This window comes from Diceros bicornis, chromosome 14 (genome assembly GCF_020826845.1).
Source record: "Diceros bicornis minor isolate mBicDic1 chromosome 14, mDicBic1.mat.cur, whole genome shotgun sequence".
NCBI lineage: Eukaryota > Metazoa > Chordata > Mammalia > Perissodactyla > Rhinocerotidae > Diceros > Diceros bicornis.
This window is the reverse complement of record NC_080753.1, coordinates 34,403,841-34,425,765: the sequence shown is the minus strand read 5'-3', so window position 1 is coordinate 34,425,765 and position 21,925 is coordinate 34,403,841. Positions and strand designations below refer to the sequence as shown.

Below are 21,925 nucleotides of genomic sequence, written 5' to 3'. Positions count from 1 at the left end.
GGCCTCTCACCCCGCTCTCACCCGGTAGCCCTGAAGAACCCAGGTGTCCAGACCCCCGCCCCCACCTCGCCGACCCAGGGCGGCGGCCCGTGACTCAGGCCCCTCGAGAGACTTAGGGAGGAAGCAGCAGCTGCTCCGAGCCGGGCCCGCCCTTCCCATCTCCCGCTGCTCCTCCCCACGCTTTTGCCTTCTCCGGCCCGCCTTTGTTACTGCGGGGTCCAGGGTCTCCGCCAGGCGGCGGGGGGCCCGTGGGGAGGCGGTGGCAGGCGGGGCGCTTGCAAGCCGGGCGCTTTGGAAGCTCGCTCCCCTACCAGAGCCGCTGCCCTACTCTTTTTAGCTTCAACCTGTCTCCCATGGATCCCCTGGTCTACAGCAGAGAAATTGGGAGATTTGGAGGAAGGGGGACTGGGCCGCTCCGGGAAGGTAGGGGTCGGTCCAAGGCGAGTGGTCGCCACCCAGCGGTCGCCAGAGGGCGCGGTGGCTGCCCAGTCGAGTTCGGCGCGCCCAGGCTCTGGCTCGCCTTCCTTCCCAAACTCAGCCCTGAAGCTTGAGAGACACTGACAGACTGCATGCCATGTGGAGAAAAACCAGGCTCAATTTTATTTTCCTGAAGCGCGTGTTCCTCTGGAGAACAGGGAGCCCTTAGTCACCCGAATTAAGAGGGGGAGCATCCTCAACTAGGTTGAGGACGGAGCCCAGAGGCGGGGCCTAAGGAGGTGGAGAAGCCACCCAGTGGGGCCGCCCTGAGATGCAAGGCATGGAGCCTGAAGGGGCGGACACCACCATCAAACTTGCAGACCCGGGTCGAGCTCCTAGGGAAGCAAGACGTGGATAAGGGGATCCCTGAGGCGCAGAGGCAGTAATAGTGCCAGGGGACTGGTCAGGCCAGACCCTTCTCCTTGTGAGGAGGTTGTTAAGGGGGGGCGGGAGGCAGGGGGGTGGTTTAAGACCTAAACTGTGAGGAGACAGGTAAGTTTCCTAACCCTTCTTCCTGGCTGGTGAGAAATGGACCTTGGAGTCCAGTGGCGGAAACTCAGAATTTAGGGTATGGAGCGGGACTCAGGGAGTGGAGTCTTAACCAGAGGAAGGGACAGCCCCTTTCAGTTCATAGATTTGGGCCTCTGGTCTGAAGCAGCCAGGGCCTGGATGTTAAGGGATTTGGAATTCCACAGGGAGAGGAAATACAGGGCTTGGAACCAGGGTTAGCTCCTCATTCGGCCTCCGCATCCTGGGGCCGGGAGAGCAAGCGGAGTTTTCTTTGCAGCTGGGCCCGGAGGTAGTGGAGGTCTTGCTGGTCAAGTCCGTGAGCCAAGCCCAGGTAGACGGTAAGGAGGAGAGCAAGGAGGAGGCGGTCAGTGCCCAGGGTGGGGACCACCCACAGAACTGTCAGCAGCTCCACGCACACTGGGTGACGCAGGTGGGAGAAGAGTCTCAGAGCCCGGGGAGACTTCAGGGCCAGAGGCTCGCCCAGCCCCAGCACATGGTAGTACACCTACGAGAGGGGGAACAGCTTAGAAATGGAGTCAAGCCCTTTTTGCAACTTAGCCGCCTCTTTCCTCCCCTTCCAGGCACCCTCCTATAAGTCAGGCCCAGGAACCACCCTTCTGAGACTTGGGCCCCTGACCCTCATCTCTGGTTCATGAACCTTCCCCAAGCCTGGGAGGCCCATAGCTTCTGGCCTTTGAGGGAGGGCTGAGGGGTGACTGTCTTATAAGAAAGAGAAGTGAGGAAGTTGAAAGCAAGAGGAAGGTGGAAGAGCATGGGAGGAGGAGGAAGGAAATCATTGGAAGGGAAAGAGGTGTTCTAGAAACGATCAGAGGTCTCAGGTAGGGATCTGGGAGCCTCACCTGTTTGAGGCCCATGAGCTCAGCGTAGTCAAAGACGAGAAGGATGCTGAAGATGAGGAGCCAGGAGATGACGTGGAGCACAAAGCAGAGGAGGGGCACCCAGGTGGCCCATGGCTCAGCCCGAGCCTCCCACAACACGGGGCCTCTGGGTACAGGTTCCCAGTACCGCATCACCAGCTGGGGAAGGATGAGGGACTGGGTATCCCAGCAGCTCACCCTCGAGAGACCTAGACCCAGATGCTGCCTGCCACCCCCACCCCAGGGTGGCCTGCAGCTCTCCCCACCTCTACCATGAGCCTCACCAACAAACATCCACCATGTGGAGGGTGCTGGGTGGGGTTCTAAGGAGGTAAGGATGACCTGTCTCTACTCAGATGATTTACAGAACAGATGGGGGTGACCAGATAGGTACACAAAGTAGCCTATGCCAAGCACCCAATGAGAAAACAGGTACTAAGTGGGAAGCCTTCTCTTGAGACCTAGGGAAGTGGTTTTGAAGAAAGGGCAGGACCAAAGAGGAGTTAACAAGGGGATCTCAAGCAGGACAACATGAACAAAGTTGCAAAGGTGAGAATGCACATATTGTGCTTGGGGAATGACAAGCAGTACACCCTTCTTGATAAAAAGTAGAATGTGTGCTGTGGAGGAATGGAAGCTGAGATTAGTGTCCTAACACCCTCAGTTCTCCTAAACCCACATTTTATCAGAAGCCTAAGATCCTTGCCCCTCCAACCTAGGGCATCCTTCCCACATACTCTGTTTCCCTTGGGGACTCAGCTGCCAGAGCCTCATACCTGCAAGGCCAGGGCAGTGCATGCCACATACAGTGACCTCTGAAGGACCCCAAAGTACCGGGACATCCACGCCTTCACTGTCTCAGTTGCCATGAGGCTGTGCTGCCCCACAAATAGTAGCAGGAGCCCCAGATCCCAAGCCAGGGAGGCAAGGATGCTGTGGTCCTGCAGGGCAGCCAGCCATCCTTGGCGGGCATCTAGGGGGAGTTGGAGAAAGGGACAAAAGATCAGGAAGACGGTGGGAAACACTTCCTACCCTCATCTCTTGGGGCCTCAGGCCATGTCCCTTAATGCTTTCAAGAGCCTTAATGCTTCCTCTCCAGGCTTTCCCCACCTCGCTTTTCCATTCCCTGTTTCTTCCCTCTTCTTCAGGTCTCCTTCAGAGCTGGGGAAGAGGATTCATGTTGGGTAGTCACAAAGGCATGGCTGGAAAGGCTACCATTGGATTGCCCCTCTTATTTCGGTTCTCCAAATGCTCCCTGTTTTTAACATTCTCCTCTCCATAGTCCTCTCTACAAAGCACTTTCCTTAGAATACTCTGCTTATCGCCCTTTCCCTCCCCCTGAGTCTTCACTCTCCCGCCTCTCCAAACCGCTAATCCCTGAGCTCCTAATTTAGCCCTCTGGTCTCCCCGGCCGCTTCTCGGTGGCTTTCACGGTTCTAGTTCCCTCTCCGGACTTCCCCTGTCATTTGTCTCCAAGCCCCGCCCCGCTCACTCGTCTCCGGCCCCACCTCCCTACCCTAGAGCTCATTCTCGACCCCTCCCGCTCACCCGGACCACCAGACTCCGGGATCCCTCCAAGAAGTGGCCGAAGGGAGGTGAAGCGCACGAACTCCACTCCAGTGCCAAAGGCCAGGATGAAAGAGGCGAGGGCAGCAGGGACCAGAAGCAGTGCAGGGGCCATGGCGAGAAACCGAGGGGTGGGGCAAGGGGCGGGCTCGGGATTCCCGCTGCCGCAGGCCCCGCCCCCGGCCCCGCCTCCCGCCTGGGATCCTGCCCAGGAGGGCGGGGCTCTTGCGGGCCGACGCCCCGGTTTCCGGCCGCCGCGCGCGGTTTCTCCCACCAGGCCGCAGGGCCTATACCCCTACTCAGGAAGGCTCAGGCCTTCCTGAGCCTGCAGTTCTCGCGTCACAGAGGGGGTGTTAGAATTCCGACGGAGAGCTGAAAAGGGCAGCGACTCTGCTGCCACCCACGTGGGTCGAATCGCAGCTCGGCTAGTTTTCCTCTCTAAAATGAATACAGTTTCTCTCTTGCAGGAAACAGAGCCTTATGAGCCCCTTTTTGTTTAACAGCTTTGGCTAGACAACATAACCAGAGTCAGAGGTTACAAAGCCTCGGTTAACACTTTAATAACGAACGATGAGAGAACGGAAGACTGTTAACTCAGCTGAGAAACCAAAGCTCTGAATCACCTAGTACATTTTATTAGATTAAAAAAAGAGTGACTATTTTGCCACAAAATAAATTAATGCATATTCTGTAACTTATTATAAAGTTGAGTTATTAGTAAGAAGGGCAGAGAACTTCTCTGTTGTAACATTGAAACATTTGTTCTAATAATGCCCAAGGCTGTTGATTTGTAACCAAGAGAGTAAAAATATGTTAAAATATTTGTGCTAGAAAGCTTTACTACAGTTGTAAACTTTGCAGTAGGTTAATTTTATCCAAACTTGTGGTAATTAACTATCTATGACTTGACTCGCAACTTCATTAGTTTGATTCTGCTTATTAGTCAGAAACCACTAAGATCTTTTGTCTTAACATATTTTCCCTACAGGCCTGTTTATCATACCTGTAGACTAACATTCATATCTAAAATGCAAAGTAAAAGTAAGGTTTTCTCCATCAGAATTAAAGATCATGTAGCTAAGAACCTAGTCACAGTAGCTTTGACCACAGTAGGGACCTTAAGACAGCTAATTCCCTCAACTTATGGATAGAAGAAAACATAGGCCCAAAGAAATAAAGAAAATTTCCCAAGATGAGAATTAAGGGAAACTGCTAGTCCCATGGGCTCAGGGATGAGAAAATCGCCAAGTAGCATCCCATAGGCTCTACATTCCTTCTCCTCCCTCCCCGAGGCTCAGTACTCCCACCCTCCTCTGAATCAACACTATTGTATACTGCACCAGGCATCTTATGTTTTTCCTCCAGATTCATTCTCCACCCGGCTTTCTGCTTCAGGAAGTTGTCCTGAACGGACTACATCAATGAAGATCACAGCTTTTATTGAGAGAGCCCTTTCTACATAACTGCTCCCTCTTAAGCTTTTGGGCTTAGAGGTGGTCACAACAGAGCTGTGGGTACTGGGGTACTGCAATATTCTTCATGATTTCTCTATGCTCTACCTACTTCTTTGTAATTTTCACTTTATTAAACTCTCCCCCAATTATCCTAATTTGACTGTACCATCATTTCCTGCTAGGTCCCTGACTGATAGAGACATTTATTACACAATGTGCTACAAGCTGTGGGATTCATTGTAAGAAAAGATCTCTACTCTCTAGAAGTTTAAATTGGGGCACTTAAATGGTACCAGTCACAAAGTGGGAGTGCATGTGAGTACTAAATGGAGCTATCGAGACAGCAGGTACTGTTAAGAAATCCTGTGGACCTCAAGGACACGGACTTTCACACAGTACAAGGCTTTGAGTTGTATGAGAAGAGTATTTATTTGGGCCCTACCATGTGAACACCCACAATGGCTGTGCTTAATATGTATTATGAGATTTTAGGTATATTTAAAAGTCAGCATAGTGTTTGGCAAAGCTCGTGCTCTTTCTACTATACCAAAAGTCTGCAAACTTAAGTATAACTTGCAGAGAAGCGCACAAAACTAATCAAGCATCTTTTTTATTGAAGTGGAGTTTACATAACATAAAATTAACTATTTTAAAGAAAACAGTCCAGTGGCATTTAGTACATTCATAATGTGTGCAAACATAACCTCTATCTAGTTTCAAAGCATTTTCATCACCCCAAAATAAAACGCTGTACCTATTAAGCAATCACTTCTTATTTTCCCCTCCCCTTAGCCCCTGGCAACCAGCAATCTACTCTGTTTCTATGGATTTACCTATTCTGGGTATTTCATATAAATGGAATCATCCAATGTGACTTTTTGTGTCTGGCTTCTTTCACTTAGCATAATGCTTTTGAGATTCATCCTCAAAACACTGCAGCATGAGTTAGTACTTCATCCCCTTTTATAGCTGAATAATATTCCATTGTATGGATATGTCACAATTTGTTTATCCATTTATCCCTTGACGAACATTTGTGTTGCTTCCATCTTTTGGTTCTTATGAAAAGCGTCGACATGAACATTCCTGTACAAGTATTTATCTGAACATCTGTTTTACTTGTTTCAGATGTATATCTACGAATGGAATTGCTGGATCACTTGGTAATTCTATGTTTAACTTTTGAGAAACTGTGAAGCTATTTTCCACAACTGCCAAACCATTTTACATTCCCACCAGCAGTGTATAAGGATCCAATTTCTCCACATCCTTGTAATCAACCAACTTTTAAAATTTAAATTTAAGAAATGTTACATTAAAAAAAACTGCACTACACCATAAGGCACAAAGTGAATATTTATTTATCACAGAGGATAAGTCTAAACTCTAATTTTATAAAGACTGGAATAGCAGGCCAGAAAAGTGCAGAGATTTGCTCAAAGTCAAAGCTAAAGGGCGCTTCTAACAAGATGGGGCCAGAGGAGAAGACGACATTTTAGTAGCATTCCATAACTCCACCCTCACGCTTACTCACTCCAAGCATCCCTTCAAGTTCCTGACACTAAAATTGTTTCCACTATCTTTCGGAGGACAAGAGAGAATCCCAGCAAGAAAAGAGGAAGAGAGATGGCTTCCAAATGGGAGGCAGGACACCATGTGTGCCACAAAGCAATAAGCACATCAGACTAAGTAAAGATGAGAGCTGCTCAAGATATCTGAGCATGGGATTAGCCAATTTTAAAAGGTCATTTAAGAAAATCTGTGGCTCCCAATCTATCTTTCTCTTTACCCATAAGCCTTTTTGGTCCCACCCATATTCCAAGACAAATCAGATCAATACATCCCAATCCTTTCTACAGCCCTAAGTTCTTTCTTCTAAATATCTTCTAACATTTTATTTATTGGTCTGGGAAGGAATGGGGTGGGGTTTTCAGGTGGATGACATTTCCAAAGCGGAGAGGACAAAGGCCTCTGGCTTGGCTTCCTGCTTCAGCACTCCTGTCAGCAGGAACTCAGGTGAGAGGATGGGCAGCCCGACCCGAGATGGAATGGAACATCGAGGGAAGTCCTGGGAGCATGTGATCACAACTCTCTGAGGCTGGAGAAAGACAGAGAGCAAAGACAGAAAATCAGGGGTGAAAAAGAATCCTAGAAATAGGTTCAAGACCCATGAATCAGTCTTTGCATCCCTGAAATTGTACCTCCTGCTATGAAGCCAGATGGAGCACACTGCACTGTCTATGAAATACTCTTGCCAGAAAAGCCGAACCTGAATTTATTCAAGCCTTTAAAATTAACTACAATTTACAGTAAATATAGAAGATAAAAGAACAAGATAAAGGATACAACAAGGGAGCAAACAGAAAAATCCAGACTGTAGAACATTCTAAAGGACAACTGAGGGCCAGCCCTGGTGGCCTAACGGTTAAGTTTGGCGTGCTCTGCTTCAGTGACCCTGGTTCAGTTCCCAGGTGTGGACCTACACCACTTGTCTGTCAGTGGCCATGCTGTGGTAGTGGCTCACATACAAAAAGAAGATTGGCAGCAGATGTCAGCTCAGAGCAAATCTTCCTCAGCAAAAAAATAAAAAACAATAAAGGACAACTGACCTAGTTTCTGTAGGAAGTCAATGGCAGAAAAAAGGTTGGGTTGGTGGGGGGATGCTCTGCAGTAAAAGAGAATTAAGAGATATAACAATTGTGGCAATATATGGACCTGGTTTGAATCCTGATTTAAATTGTAAAAACACATTTTCAGACAACTGGAGAAATTTGATTCATGGAGTATGAGAAAATGACCAAGAAACTATTGTTCATTTTGTTATGCATCAATAACAGCATTGTGATTATGTGAGAAAATGTACATATTTCTTAGAGATGTATACTTCAAGTATGTAGGAGGAAATAACATGATGTTTGCAGTTTTCCTATAAAATACCTCAGCAGGGCCAGCCCCATGGCTTAGCGGTTAAATGCACCCGCTCCACTACTGGCGGCCCGGGTTCAGATCCTGGGCGCGCACCAACGCACCGCTTCTCCAGCCATGCTGAGGCCGCATTCCACATACAGCAACTAGAGGGATGTGCAACTGTGACATACAACTATTTACTGGGGCTTTGGGGGAAAAAAAAAAAGGAGGAGGATTGGCAATAGATGTTAGCTCAGAGCTGGTCTTCCTCAGCAAACAAAAAAAAAAAAAAAAAAAGAGGAGGATTAGCATGGATGTTAGTTCAGGGCTGATCTTCCTCACAAAAAATAAAAATAAAAAAAAAAATCAAATACCTCGGCAAAGAAAATGAAAGAAAAAAAAAAGGGATAGATAGAGCAAATGTAGCAAAATCTAAATTAACCTGTTGAATCTGAGTGACTGGTATATGCAGGTTCACTGCATTATCCTCTCTCCTTTTGTGTATATTTGAAAATTTCTTAAATATAAAATAAAAATAAGTCCATTTGATATCAGCAGGCCTCTTTCTCATTCCTATCCCTTTCTGTACCATAGGTCTTCCCTCCACCCTCACACTACTCTGTGTTCCCATCTGTACTTCCATTTTGTCCTCCAACCTTTTCCCATTCTGGCCAACTCCCCAGATCCAGAACATAGCACCCATACCTTATAGGACCGGGGCATGCTGGGTAGGACAGTGCCTCCACAGCAGCTGATGATCTCTCCCATCTGAGGTGGAGGTGGCTGGACTCCAGGGGTCACATGAATCTCATAGCCCTAAGAGGAAGAAAATGGTGAAGCAGTAGATGTATGCACTGAGACGCCATGGACCATTGGGAAACCTCTGGAGGAAGGGCTGAAACATGGGGCAGAACATAGCCTCTCACCTCCAGCAGCCTTCGCTCCCGAGCTCGGCTCAGAGCATCCCGAAGGCTGAAGCCAAAGTTCTCCTCCTGCTCAGGATCAGTCACCACATACTCATCCGGGGGCAAGAAGCAACCAGCCTTGCGGGACTAGGGACATAGCAATCAGCATCAAAGCTCAGCCCAGCCCCTCACCCAGCTCTTCTGCCTGGTATTTGTAGGGAGCTCGCAAAATGTTTCTTGAGTTAAGCTTTCTGCCTCACTAACCTCCCTTGTTTCCTGTGCCCCGTTTTCCTCCCACCACTTTCTAGAGCATATGTGAGCAGTCATCTCTGGTCACTATCACTACTGGTCTGTCACCATCTCCTGACCTCTCACCTGGTGTAGCCAGTCCAGGGAGAGGATGGGGATCCCCCGCCCCAGGGCACACAGGAACTTGACTGTCCGGTGGATTCGATCAGTCACCAGGTGAGAAGCCTCTGCCACGGAGCTGGCCAGACTTCCGCCCAGGGCCAGCACAGCCCGCTCTCCTCGAGCATCCACCACTCCTGTGAAGAGCACCTGTGGAGGGAGTTAGCCTGAGCTGGTCACAGCAACCCATGACGTCAGCGCCCGTCTCCAAAATCCCCTCGGTCTCCTCCCATCCTCCCACGTCTCCCTTGAAAGCCCCACGCCCTTTCTCTCCTACTTTGGGGGCTGTGGACTCTTGGTTAGGTTTGGTCCGTCGGAGGCTGTGGCTTGGTATTCCCTCTTCCTCTGCTTGGTCTCTCTTTCTCTTGCCTGGTTCTGGAATCACTACATCCTGGGATTGAGAAAGACCTTGGTGGGAATTTCTGAGCCCCCAAGCCCTTTCCTAGCTTCATGGCCCCAGCCCTCTCCTCACCTTCTTCCCTGGCCTCTCTGTGGGATCTTCTTGCTCTTCCTTGAGGAATGCTGTCTTCTGGGGGACCTTCCCTCTTGGGAGCCGTTTTTGAAGTGGGGATAAGTCTAGGGTAGCTAAAGGTCTCTTGCGGCTTTGAGAGGCCTTAGGCTGGGGCTCTGGAGTGAACCCAGATGTACCTGCTGCCTCTACCTTTTGGATCTGGGAAGCATGCGTGGGTGCCTCAGGAAGCTGGGCAAAGGCAGGCTCAGGAATGGTTCTAAGGGACTCAGCTGCTCTCACTATTCTTTGTCTTTGTTTCCTTGAGTTAGGTTCCGGGGGTGCAGAGCAGGGTTCATGGACAATGGGAGCTGTAAGAGACCCATGCTTCCTAGTGGCCCTTGGCCTCCTGGTGCGACTGGCTTGAGGGATGGGCTCAGGGGGAATAGGTTGGTCTGTGGGGACAGGAGACTGGAATTCAGGAGTGGTAGGAACCGGCATAGCCCTTATTGTAGAAGACCTTAGTGTCCTGCTCTGACCACTCTGAGCTATGGCTTTGGGGGTGACAGGCTGGTCTGTGGGGGAGGGAGGTTCAAGGTCAGGGGCTGTGGGTTCAATTGGTTGGGGGGTCTTGACAGAGGACCTATGTGTCCTGCCCCGAGTGGCTGGAGTTGTGGGCTCAGGGGTAACAGGTTGGTCTCTGGGGGTGGAAGGCTGGAGCTCAGGGGCTGTGGGGACAATTGGTTCGGGGGTCTTGACAGAAGACCTATGTGTCCTGCCCTGAGATGTGGGTTTGGAGGCGACAGGTTGGTCTGTGGGGGTGGAAGGTTGGAGCTCTGGGGCTGTGGGGACAGTTGGTTCGGAAGTCTTGACAGCAAATCTATGTGTTCTGCCCCGAGTGGCCCGGGATGTGGGTTTGGGGGTAACAGGTTGGTCTGTAGGGGTGGAAGGCTGGAGCTCTGAGGCTGTGGGAACAATTGGTTTGGGGGTCTTGACAGAAGACCTATGTGTCCTGCCTTGAGTGGCCCCAGATGTGGGCTCAGTGGTGACAGACTGGTCTTTGGAGGTGGAAGGCTGGAGTTCAGGGGTTGTGGGGACAATTGGTTCAGGGGTCTTGACAGAAGACCTATGTGTCCTTCCTCGAGTGGCCCGAGATGTGGATGTGAAGATGCCAGACTGGTCTTTGGAGGTTGGAGGCTGGAGCTCAGGGGCTGTGGGGACAATTGGTTCAGGAGTCTTGACAGAGACCTTATGTGTTCTGCTCCGAGTGGCCCGAGATGTGAGCTCAACTGTGACAGGTTGGTCTGTGGGGGTAGGAGGCTGGAACTCAGGGGCTGTGGGGACAACTTGTTCAGGGATCTTGACAGAGGACCTATGTGTTCTGGCCTGAGATGTGAGCTCAATTGTGACAGGTTGGTCTGTGGGGGTAGAAGGCTGGAGCTCAGGGGCTGTGGGGACAATTGGTTCAGGGGTCTTGACAGAGGATCTATGCGTCCTGCCCCGAGTGGCCCGAGATGTGAGCTCAACGGTGACAGGTTGGTCTGTGGGGGTAGGAGGCTGGAGCTCAGGGGCTATGGGGACAACTGGTTCAGGGGTCTTGACAGAGGACCTATGTGTCCTGCCCCGAGTGGCCCGAGATGTAGGTGTGGGGATAATAGATTGGTCTTTGGAGGTGGAAGGTTGCAGCTCAGGAGCTGTGGGGACAACTGGCTCAGGGGCCTTGACAGAAGATCTATGTGTCCTGCCCCGAGATGTGGGCTCAGGGGTGACAGGCTGTTCTTTAGAGGTGGAAGGCTGGAGCTCAGGAGCTGTGGGGACAACTGGTTCAGGGGTCTTGACAGAGGACCTATGTGTCCTGCCCCGAGTCCGAGATGTGAGCTTAGGGGTGACAGGCTGGTCTTTGGAGGTGGAAGATTGCAGCTCCGGCGCTGTGGGGACAACTGGTGCAGGGGTCATTTCAGAAGACCTACGTGTTCTGCTCCGAGTGGCCCGAGATGTGGGCTCAGGGCTGACAGGCTGGTCTGTTGGGGTGGTAGGGTGGGACTCAGGGGCTATAGAAGAAACTGGAGAGGGTGTCAACCTGGAGGACCCCTGGGGACTGACTTTGGGTTTTGAGTGGAGAGGCTCCAGCTCTGTGGAAGGAATCTCTGGGGTTCCCTGACTCCCATTTTGCTTTCGGCTCTGAGAGGTGAGGGGGTTTTGGAGTGGGACCGAGGCTTCAGGCACCGCAGGAGGCAGAAAAGCATCTGGGGATTCCTGATCACCCTGGGGAGAAAGAGAAGAAAGTGAGGGAGGAAGAGGCAGAGAGAAGAGAAAGGACTTGGATACTGTTTTTTTTTGTGTGTGTGTGTGAGGAAGATCAGCCCTGTGCTAACATCTGCCAATCCTCCTCTTTTTTTTTTTTTCCCCTGAGGAAGACTGGCCTTAGGCTAACATCCGTGCCCATCTTCCTCCACTTTATATGGGACGCCGCCACAGCATGGCTTGCCAAGCAGTGCCTCGGTGCGCACCCGGGATCCGAACTGGCAAACCCGGGGCCGCCGCAGTGGAGCGCACGCACTTAACTGCTTGCGCCACCTGGCCGGCCCCGATACTGTTCTTGATACTTGTTCGTGGTTAGAGTACGCTCACTGGCATTTCCGTCTGTGACCCCTCTTCCATTAGACTGAGAACTTCCTGGGGAGGAAGCAGTCCTCTTTCCCAGGGATCTCTCCCCATAACACCAGTATGGTGTTCTCCATACATGGATAACGGTAATGAAGAAGATGGTTGGGGGAAAGAGGGAAGGGATAGGAAGAAAGGAAGGGACTTTCTTTCTGAGTCAGGTAGAGGGAGATAGAACTTGGGAAACAGATATGGAAAACAACAGGTGCCAGGGGTAAAGGTATAGAAGCCAACTAAGGAGCAGTGAGAATGGCAGAAAAGTGAGAAGATGGGGAAGGGAGTAGATTAAAGTATGGTCAGGGGAAGAGCAGAGGAGGGGATGTGGAGATCCTTGTGGAGGAGGGAGAGGTAGAGAAAGCAGCTCTCACCCTGGAAGCCTTCTCAGCAGGTGGCATCTCGCAATTCAAGTGGCCTAGACAGAAGGTAAAGACAAGTGCGGCTGAGGTCTAAGCAGTCCGTTACTTAGTGGGTGATGAGGGCTATGTACCACCCTGAGTGCCCCTCTGCCTTCACTTACCTCTCTCCTGCCTCCTGGGGCTCACTGGGACTCCCCTTCCTCCACCTGATTGGCTCCCAGAAGCTACCGTGGCTGCAGCAAGTCCCTGAAGGCCCCCCGCCCCCACCGCAGGCTCTGGTGTTGGACTGGAGGCCTTCCCTTTCTGGTCCTGGCTCCCTCTCTCCGGCTCCCCTCCTTGAGGGCCTCTCTCTAGTATCACTTTGGATACCTTGACTTCTAACCCACCTGCCTCACACACTCTCTCTGGTACTAGTTTCTCTGCTTCTCTCTCAAATATTTCTCTTGCAAGAGTCTGCTTTTCTCTCTCTTTCTCTTGTATTTCCTCGGGTGTCTCAATTTCTACCTTCAAACTCTCCATATTCCTTTCGGGACTTGTCACCTTTTCGTCAGAATCTTGTCTCTGAGTGTCTCTAGCTAACACCTGCTTTTGTTCACTGTCCTGTATCCCTCTGGTTAATTCTTCCTCTCCTATCACATTTTCTCTCTCCCCTTCTAGTGGCAGTTTCTTGGTTGCCCTCTCCAATGGCCCTCTCTCAGGGGTCACCCTCTCTGCTGTTTCTCTTGGTGTACCCATGTCTTTCTCCACAGTTTGCATCTCTCTGCCTTGAATCCCCAGTGGCTCTGCATGAACTGGGCTCTCTGGATGCTGTTCTCCTGGTGTTGCCCTAGGTGGAGAGAGGCAAGATCCATGGGCCTCAAGGTGGGCAGCAACGGGCTGGGTCTCAGAGGACTCAGACTCTCTTGGACAGTATGGCTGTGTAGCCAAGACCTCCCATAGCTCATCCAGGGCACCTGGAAGTAGAGTCAGAAAGAGAGAGGGATAAGGGTTGAAAAGGTTGAGAAAGGTTTAAGATAAATCCATGAATAATAAATCTAAATCGGTTATTAAAGGAAAGCTGGAATAAGGAGGATAGTCATAACATTTAATGTTTGTCTCAAAAAGTAAGACCATACCTTCATATAAAAGCTTTCTTGGTAGCCTCTTTAAAAACGATGCTAGACTAGTTGCTCTACGGGTCTGATTTAATATGGCTTTTTTTTTTTGGTGAGGAAGATTGGCCTTGAGCTAACATCCATTGCCAATCTTCCTCTTTTTGCTGAGGAAGATTGGCCATGAGCTAACATCTCTGCCCATCTTCCTCTATCTTATATGTGGGACGCCTGCCACAGCATGGCTTGATAAGTGGTACGTAGGTCCGTGCCTGGGATCTGAACCTATGAACCCCGGGACACCGAAGTGGAGCACGTGAACTTAATCACTACACCACCAGGCTGGCCCCTTAATATGGCATTTTTTTCTGATGAGTTGGAGAAATATCAGCAAAAGAGTCAAAGAATATGAAAGAAACGTGTAGAGGGAGAAAAGAAGGATGCCCAGTCAGGGCACAGAGGAGGGGACAGTTTCTTATACCTTCGGCCTGGAAGCTGCAATGGGAAGGGCCAGGCTCTTGGGGTAGAGTTAACAGGAAGGCCTGGGTGGGTTCATCCTCCATGCTCTGGAGTGCTGCACAAGAAAAGATGGCCTAAGCACAGCTCCTCCACACAACTCCAGGGTCCCATTCCTGGTCTCCTGCCCTGACCACACCAGCTTTCACACCTTTCAAGGACCACCAGCCTAATCTCCCAGCTCCCATCAGACACAGGTGTCCTCACCTGCCAGGCTCTGACCCTCTCTCGCCACAAAACACTGGGTAGCTTGCAGGTCTAAATCTTCAGAATCTGGTGGGGGAGGAATACAAGATAGATAAGAAAAAAATCATATCTGACCCATAACTCCTTACTTTTTCTCTACTATTCTCTCCCCAACCCCAACCCCAACCCCTATGCAATAGACTGAATGTTTGTGTCCTCCCACAAATTCTTATGTTGAAACTTAACCCCCAAAGTGATGGTTTTCAGAGCTGGGGCCTCTGGGAGGTGATTAGGTCATGAGGGGGAAGCCCTTATGAACGGGATTACTGTTCTTATAAAAGAGACCCCAAGAGAGTTCCTTTGTGCCCTTCTGCCATGTGAGGATACAGCAAGAAGATGACTCTCTATGAACACGGAAGAGGGCCCTCACCAGATACTGAATATGCTGGCACCTTGATCTTGGACTTCCCAGCCTTCAGAACCATGAGAAATAAATTTCTATTGTTTATAAGCCACCCAGGCTATGGAACTTTGTTATAGCAGCTTGAAAGGACTAAGCCACCCTATAAGTATTCTTTCTTTTAGAGGTCAAGAGAGGAAGGAAGGCCAGCACTTACCATCACGGTCATCTCCAGAGTCCTTGGCCCCATCCACATGTGGTTCTCTCTCCCCTTCTGTGGGCGTCTGGGCTCCCTCTCTCTGTGGCTGAATGGGTTCTCCTGGAGTGCCTGTGTCCACCACCAGATCTGTTAGGTTCTCCCTTGAGACAGGGAGAAGGCCCTGCTCCACTAATGCCACAGGTGACCCACCCTGGGCCCCCGCCTCAAGAGCTCTCTCCTGCTTAAGAACAGCCACAGTACACTCTGTCCCAGTATCCCCTCCTGTGAGAAGCTGGCTCTTTCTTACATCTGTCACTGCTGAGGCTCTTAAGGATGTGACCTCACAGTCCCCAACTGGAGGAGGCTGGACTTCCTCTAGACGCACCATAGGCAGCTTTGCTGGGCCCCCTTCTGCTTCCACATCTGTTTGATTTGTCCATGCCACAGGTACCTGATGCTTCTCCAGAAGTGTAACATCTGGCCCTGGTGGGACTTCCTCCTTCACTTGTGTGTTGACATCCAGTGTGGCAGAGGCTTGGCTTCTCTCCAGGTGGACTGCAGGTGAGCTCTTATCTTCCTCCATCTCTCTATCACTGTCCCCAAGAGGAGGTTGGCTCTTTTCTGAATGTGCCCCATCTGTGTGATCCTTGGGGACAATTCCTCTCTTTTCCACTGGGAGCTCCTCTTCCTCCACATCGGTGTCACTGTCTCTCTCGGCAGAGGTTTGGCTTCGCTCCAGAAGCATGACAGGTTGGGCTTTGTCCTCTTCCATAGCTGTACCTCTGTTCCAGGTAAGAGCTCGGCTCTCTTTCAGACGTGCCAAAGTGAGTGCTGCTGAGACTTCTTCCTCGTCATCTGTATTGCTGTCGATCACCATGGGGGCTTGGCTTCTCTCCAGAGGGACCGTTAGTAGGGCCTCACCCTCCTCCACATCTGTATCACTACCAGCTGGGCTCTCCTGCAGATGTGCCAAGCCAGGTGCCCCAGGACTCTTTGCATCATCTCCATGGAAGATTTGCCTCTTCTTCATAGGAACTACAGCTGGGGTAGCGGGGATCCCCTCTTCTTCCACATCGGTATCACTCTCTATGAAGCCCCAAGGCTGGGCCCTTTCCAAATGGACCTCAGCTGGCCTTCCTGGAGATCTGCTCTCATCATCCACGTCTGTGTCACTGTCCTCCTCAGCAGATTGGCTCCTCTCCAGAATCACCCCAGCTGGAACTACCCCATTCCTTGCATCCCTCTTGACTTTTGTGTCATTGTCCCTTTCCTTCACTGAACACTGATCCTTTTCAAGTTGGATTTCAGTTGTGGTTGCTTTAGGCTGTTCTGTCTCTGCAATGGCACCTCTCATGGCAGCTGAGGAGGGCTCCCCTGCTGCTGGTTGCTGACTTTCTTCCTCATCTGTGTCACTGTCCAAGTTGAAGGCAAAAGGTGGCCCAGGGCCACCCGGGGCTAGGGAAGGCCCCTCTTCATCACTGTGAAGGGAAGAGAAGAGAAACAGTCTATAGAATCTATTTCCCAAGAAGGGATACTCCACTCAACTGTTCCCCAACCCCTACTTTCATGATCATTATCTCTTAGAGATGAATCTTCCAGTCCCTGGTTCCTCCTTCTGAAGACTCAGGTGTCTGGCCCTTCGGCACTCACCTCTCCGGAACTACTGTTGCCAAAGAGGAAGATGTAGTCCTTGGTTCTTTCACCACATGCCTTTCAGAAAGAGGATCTGTCGAGAGTAGAAAGGAGTAAGTTGACAGTTTCACACTCACCATCCCCGTCTCCTCACCCACCCACCCAATACACACACTTACCTACTTCCTCCTCTGAGTCCTCAGCCAACAGGAGCCCCTGGGGATGAGCTCCTCCCTGTACCCTGGGTGTCTCCTCTACAGTTAGAGGGCCCCGGGAGACAAAAGGCAGGGGGACATCCAGGCGATGGTACTGGCAGGGCAAGTCAGCAAAGAGAATCAACTCCTGGTCTCTCAGACGATGACTCACTCCAGGGCTTAGGACCTTAGGAGGCCTCAGGATTTGAGTCCCATTGAGGCTCCCACAATCCCGGAGGACAGGTGCCTTGTCCTGGGCCAGGATTTCAATCACTGCATGTTGTTTGGAGATGGATGGAAAAGGCAGGGCCACAGAGCAATCAGGCATTCGGCCTACCACATTCTTCCCGAGGTAGAGTGGGAAATCTAAGAATCAGAGAGGCAGATAGATTCCAAGGCCAGAATCTTGGCCTACTATTAGGAAAATGTTCCTGTTAAGTACCCCACTACTCACACAAGGTCCCCACATGCATTAGACAAATAAAAGGCCCCAGGACATCTAGATATTGAAGAATATATGTAACATATTATTCATAGTCAATACCTCATCCTCCACACGGGATTTTTTTCTATTGTGATAAAATATACATAAGGTTTACCATTTTAACCATTTCTTTTTTTTTTTTTTTTTTGTGAGGAAGATCAGCCCTGAGCTAACATCCATGCCAATCCTCCTGTTTTTGCTGAGGAAGACTGGCCCTGGGCTAACATCTGTGCCTATCTTCCTCCACTTTACATGGGACGCCGCCACAGCATGGCCTGACAAGCGGTGCAATGGTGCGCGCCCGGGATCCAAACCCGGGCAGCCAGCAGCTGAGCCTGCGCACTTAACCGCTACGCCACGGGGCTGGCCCTAACCATTTCTAAGTGTACAGTTCAGTGGCATTAAGTATATTCACATTGTTGTGCAACCATCACTACCATCCATTTCCAGACCACACTGGATTTTTATTTGAATCTCTTAATTTTCTAGCAAAGTAAAATCACCTCCGGTGAGTCCAGGGCACTTGCCTGGAGCAATTAACTCAATCAGCCCCCTGTTCTCCATTGCCAGTAAAAGAATTTTTTCACATCTCCTTGAAACATATATAAGCCTCCTGCAAACCTCCTACTACTTCCTTACAAAAATAAGAGGCCTATACCAGTACTTCAGCATCCAATACCCTCTGACCTTTTTCTGGTCCATAGGCACTACTGAAGATATGCAGTCGCCCTACGGGCGCCAAGTTACACCCCAAGGATTCACTGGGTCTCTCTGTCTCCTCCTCTTCTTCAGCCTCCCAGTCAATAGCCTGAGTGTCCTCCATAATCTGGGAAGGAAACACATCATCATCTCTATTATTGGTTCACACACACAGCCTCAGAGAGAAGACTGATAACCGGGGTAAACCTGGATAGTTATGGAGGTTCATGCTTCTCTTTCCGCCGATCATTCCGTGGTTATCTTTCTGAAGCATTTAAAAAATATTTTTGACCACGATACAGAATAAGAAATAAATATCATAAGGTCCCAAATATATACAAACACACGTGCTTATTTATACAGACAAATGTTTTGAGAAAAACTGCCTAGCCTTACTATATACAACACACTGATAGCTTCATTCTATTTTTTTCTGTTCTCTATTTTTAATTTTTTTAATTTTTTGTTTTTTGTGTGTGAGGAAGATCAGCCCTGAGCTAACATCCATGCCAATCCTCCTGTTTTTGCTGAGGAAGACTGGCCCTGGGCTAACATCTGTGCCTATCTTCCTCCACTTTATATGGGACGCCGCCACAGCATGGCCTGACAAGCGGTGCGTTGGTGTGTGCCTGAGATCCGAACCTGGGCCGCCAGAAGCAGAGCCAGCACACTTACCTGCTACGCCACGGGGCCAGCCCTATTCTCTATTTTTCAAATGCTGATTTGCAACCCACTAAATTGATTTCACTATCCACTATTGGGTTGCAACCCATAGTTTGAAATACACCATTTTAAAGGGAGCTAACTTTTGCCAAGCATCAACTATCTGTCAGGCATGGTGTTACGTGTCAGGCATGGTAATGATATGAGGCAGGCATTTAGGAATCTAAGGCTAAAATATTAAGTAATTTGCTGCAGATAACAGCAGGTAAGTGGAAAGGACAGGAATAAAGGTGCTTCTGGCTGCAAAGCCCATGCTTTTTACCCTTTACCAGACCATCTCAGTGTGATCAGACTAACTGCAAAGAATCATAATAGCTGACATATATAGATGCTTGCTACGTGTCAAGCACTGTTCTAGTTACTTTGCATGGACTGACTCATTTAATCATCACAAGAACCCTACAAAGTGTTATTATTAACTTCTATTTCTCAGATAAAGAAACTGCAACATAGATGGGTTAAGGAAAATGCCCAAGATCACCCACATGTCCCTCCCCTGTTTAATACATACACATATTTTTTTGGTGAGGAAGATTGGCCCTGAGCTAACATCTGTTGCCAATCTTTCTCTTCATGCTTGAGGAAGATGGTCCCTGAGCTAACATCTGTGCCAATCTTCCTCTATTTTATTTGTGGGACGCCTGCCACAGCATGGCTTGATGAGCAGTGCGTATGTCCGCACCCGGGATCCGAACCCACAAACCCAGGGCCACCGAAGTAGAGCACCTTAACCACTATGCTACCGGGCCAGCCCCTGTTTAATATTCTTTGATGGCTTTCCATGCCCACAGGATAACATAAAATCTAAACTCCTTAGCAAGACCCTCTATGATCTGAACTTCATGTCCTGCAATGTATGCCTCCCCTCAAGCCTATGGTTCAACCACATGAATCTTCTCCCTACTCTCTGAACACACTGTTCCTGTTGTCCCCCACATCTGCATGCCTTATCCAGCTCCTTGGCCCTTTGCTCCTAGTTTTCTGGTCTAACTCCTACCCATCTTTTACAATTCAGTTCAAATGTCACTTCCTTAGCAAAGCCCTTCCTGGAGTCTTGCCTGCTTTCTGGTGTTCCTGGTGTATCGTACGTGTTCCACAATGGTGAAAGGACTTGAAACTATCCTAACACTTCTCACCATATTGTAACCGTTACTTTCCCTTTCTGCCTTCACACATCCCTTCGAGAACTGGACCAGCAGAAGTGTCTTTTCCCCTGGGGTCCATCATATTCCTTCAAGAGTAGTCATTGTGCACCTGGTACCGTTCGAAGTATTCAGGATATATTCATGAACGAAACATAAAATTCACCCTGCCCTCCTGATGAAAGAACAAATGAAAGATGAAAACTCAAAATAGCAGGGACGGAACTCACTTAGCAAGATGCCACCCTAGAGGGAAACTGTTGACAGGAAGGGAAAGTGGGACGCCTCCTTGGAGATAGTACCAACTCCGTCATTAAGACTGGCGAACTCAGCGGGTGCCCATGACCCTTGGCTCCAATCCAATGGGCCACCATCTTTGATCCCCATCCCAGTGGGTTCCCTCCTGGCCTAACGTCTCCCTGTGTCTTCATACCTAAACTCGGGGAGGGGCGTCAAGTAAAGATGAATATTATAATCCGAGAAGCAAACTTCCAAATCTCCTCCGCCCAGTCGCACCCAAGGCACGCCCCTCCCGCCCTCCAGGAGAACCAAGATGGCACCCGGGGAGCTGTGGGCAAGGCCCCCCAGAACTCACCTACTTTGAGTCCCCGCGCGCGCCACCAGTAACGGCCGCGGGCCGGTGGCGCGACTGCTCGCGCCCGGAGGGAGCCGATTCTCTGATTGGCTCCCGCCGCTGTCTTTCACAGTCCTGCGGCAGGCCGATTGATCAAATATCCAACGCGGACGCACATCCATAGCCCCGCCCCCATCCCCGCCCAGCCCCCTCACCGCTCAAAGGGGCGGCTTCTCTCAGGGGCTTGAGATCCGTTGTGCGAGGCGGTAAGCAGAGGCCGCCCTCCGCGCTCAGAATCGCGCACTCCGATTGGGCAGTTGCGAGGGACAACCCACTACCGCCTCACCACCCACCGCCCACTTCCCGCGCAGATTTCCAAACCGCGACCACAGAGTCTGGTTGCCGGCGCGGATAGAGGGACTTACCATAGTCGTCGCCCGATGCGTCTAGTGCGGCCAGAGCGCCCTTCCTCAGTCCTCCCAGACATGGTGTCCGCTGACTCATGAGAAGTGAAAACGGGTTGCGGGTTGCAGTCGTGGCCGGAGGCTGCAGTTTGGAGAACTGCCCGTAGGCGTGGCGCTTGAGGACTCCTCATTGCAATGGAAGTTCATTTCTTTTTGATTTGGCTTGTTTAGTAGAAGTCATGTCATTTCCTCCTTGAGAATACATCCCTGATAGACATTTTGAGGTCATTTTCCTAAAGCAAAGATCCCTAGGCGAACAGAAAGAACTATTTTGCTAACCATCTTAAAGGCTGACCGAGGTCTTTCAAGGGGTTAAAGAAGAATGATAAAACCATTTATTTCATCATCTCATACTAAGACAGAAGAGGATAGTAACAATTTGACATGTGTATGATTTAGGAAGTCCTTTTGCATTTTATCTCACTTCAGCCTGACCACAGCAATCAAATAGGCAGAAGTAGATTTTACAGAGGGAATTGAAGCTCTGCGAAGGTGAATGACTTGCTTAGGTTCCTACAGCTAATGTAAGGTAGAGAAATTGAAACGTCCGCTCATTCTAAATTCTGAACTCTCTCCACTGCCACAAAATAACTACTTTCATTGTGACCATGCCCTAAAACATAAAACATTTTATTTTGAGTGGGTAGAGGGGTCTTACACAACTTGATATTCTTTTATTTAGGTGACTGAGAAATGTGTGTTGAATCCAATGTGAATTATCAGTGATGACCTTGATATCACATGTCCTGTATTATGGTATTACCACACTCCATTGTTTATACACTTCTCACGAAACTGCAAGATCCTGGTAGGCCAGGGAGAGAATTTTTAATCGTTTTTGTATCCCTAGCTCCTGGTTTGGTGGACACTTAGTATCTATCAAATGAATTAATGCCTGAGAAGAAACATGCGGCTCTGACTTGAGCCCGTCCAATTTTCTCCCATCCATCTCCCTCCCTATCCCCCTTTTGTTCAATCCTGGGGTTCTTGAAAGGTTGCAGTGGCCAGCCAGCTGGTCAGTGAAATCAGCGAACTGAAAAAGGCTGGA

General features: G+C 49.9%; 2 protein-coding genes across 10 annotated transcripts; both read right to left on the bottom strand.

The window, feature by feature from the left end:
* Window positions 1–577: 577 nt before the first annotated feature.
* NRM (nurim) lies at window positions 578–3,563 on the bottom strand. Its single transcript, XM_058554882.1, has 4 exons — window positions 3,414–3,563; window positions 2,642–2,838; window positions 1,848–2,024; window positions 578–1,492 (listed from the first exon to the last, which is right to left on the bottom strand). The coding sequence occupies exons 1-4, from the start codon at window positions 3,544–3,546 to the stop codon at window positions 1,211–1,213; spliced, it is 789 nt and encodes a 262-aa protein (XP_058410865.1). The 5' UTR covers window positions 3,547–3,563; the 3' UTR covers window positions 578–1,210.
* Window positions 3,564–6,223: 2,660 nt separating this feature from the next.
* On the bottom strand, window positions 6,224–21,010 carry MDC1 (mediator of DNA damage checkpoint 1). 9 transcript variants are annotated; one of them, XM_058554878.1, is made up of 15 exons: window positions 19,834–20,252; window positions 17,963–18,101; window positions 16,777–17,157; window positions 16,616–16,691; window positions 14,984–16,443; window positions 14,388–14,453; window positions 14,146–14,238; window positions 12,735–13,526; window positions 12,586–12,629; window positions 9,578–11,818; window positions 9,383–9,496; window positions 9,073–9,255; window positions 8,719–8,844; window positions 8,498–8,608; window positions 6,224–6,983 (listed from the first exon to the last, which is right to left on the bottom strand). In XM_058554878.1, exons 1-15 carry the CDS (start codon window positions 19,834–19,836, stop codon window positions 6,816–6,818), a joined length of 5,997 nt encoding a protein of 1,998 aa, XP_058410861.1. In that variant the 5' UTR covers window positions 19,837–20,252; the 3' UTR covers window positions 6,224–6,815. The 9 variants fall into 9 exon arrangements, with proteins under 9 accessions (XP_058410861.1, XP_058410851.1, XP_058410852.1 ...); XM_058554868.1 differs by lacking the exons at window positions 6,224–6,983; window positions 8,498–8,608; window positions 8,719–8,844; window positions 9,073–9,255 and adding an exon at window positions 20,435–20,529 and having other exon boundaries at window positions 9,469–11,818; window positions 19,834–20,014; XM_058554869.1 differs by lacking the exons at window positions 6,224–6,983; window positions 8,498–8,608; window positions 8,719–8,844; window positions 9,073–9,255; window positions 19,834–20,252 and adding an exon at window positions 20,839–21,010 and having other exon boundaries at window positions 9,469–11,818.
* Between the last annotated feature and the right edge of the window lie 915 nt (window positions 21,011–21,925).

Bases quoted from the DNA above. Each gene is read 5' to 3' on its own strand.
- NRM (XM_058554882.1), bottom strand. From the start codon at position 3,546: ATGGCCCCTGCACTGCTTCTGGTCCCTGCTGCCCTCGCCTCTTTCATC. The intron at 2,025-2,641 runs GTATGAGGCTCT...ATCCTTCCCCAG, and splicing joins GCACTGCCCTGGCCTTGCAG to CTGGTGATGCGGTACTGGGA. The intron at 1,493-1,847 runs GTGAGGCTCCCA...CCCCTCTCGTAG, and splicing joins AGCTCATGGGCCTCAAACAG to GTGTACTACCATGTGCTGGG.
- MDC1 (XM_058554878.1), bottom strand. The intron at 16,444-16,615 runs GTGAGTGCCGAA...TTCCCTTCACAG, and splicing joins GCAACAGTAGTTCCGGAGAG to TGATGAAGAGGGGCCTTCCC. The intron at 14,239-14,387 runs GTGAGGACACCT...TTTCTTGTGCAG, and splicing joins AGAGGGTCAGAGCCTGGCAG to CACTCCAGAGCATGGAGGAT.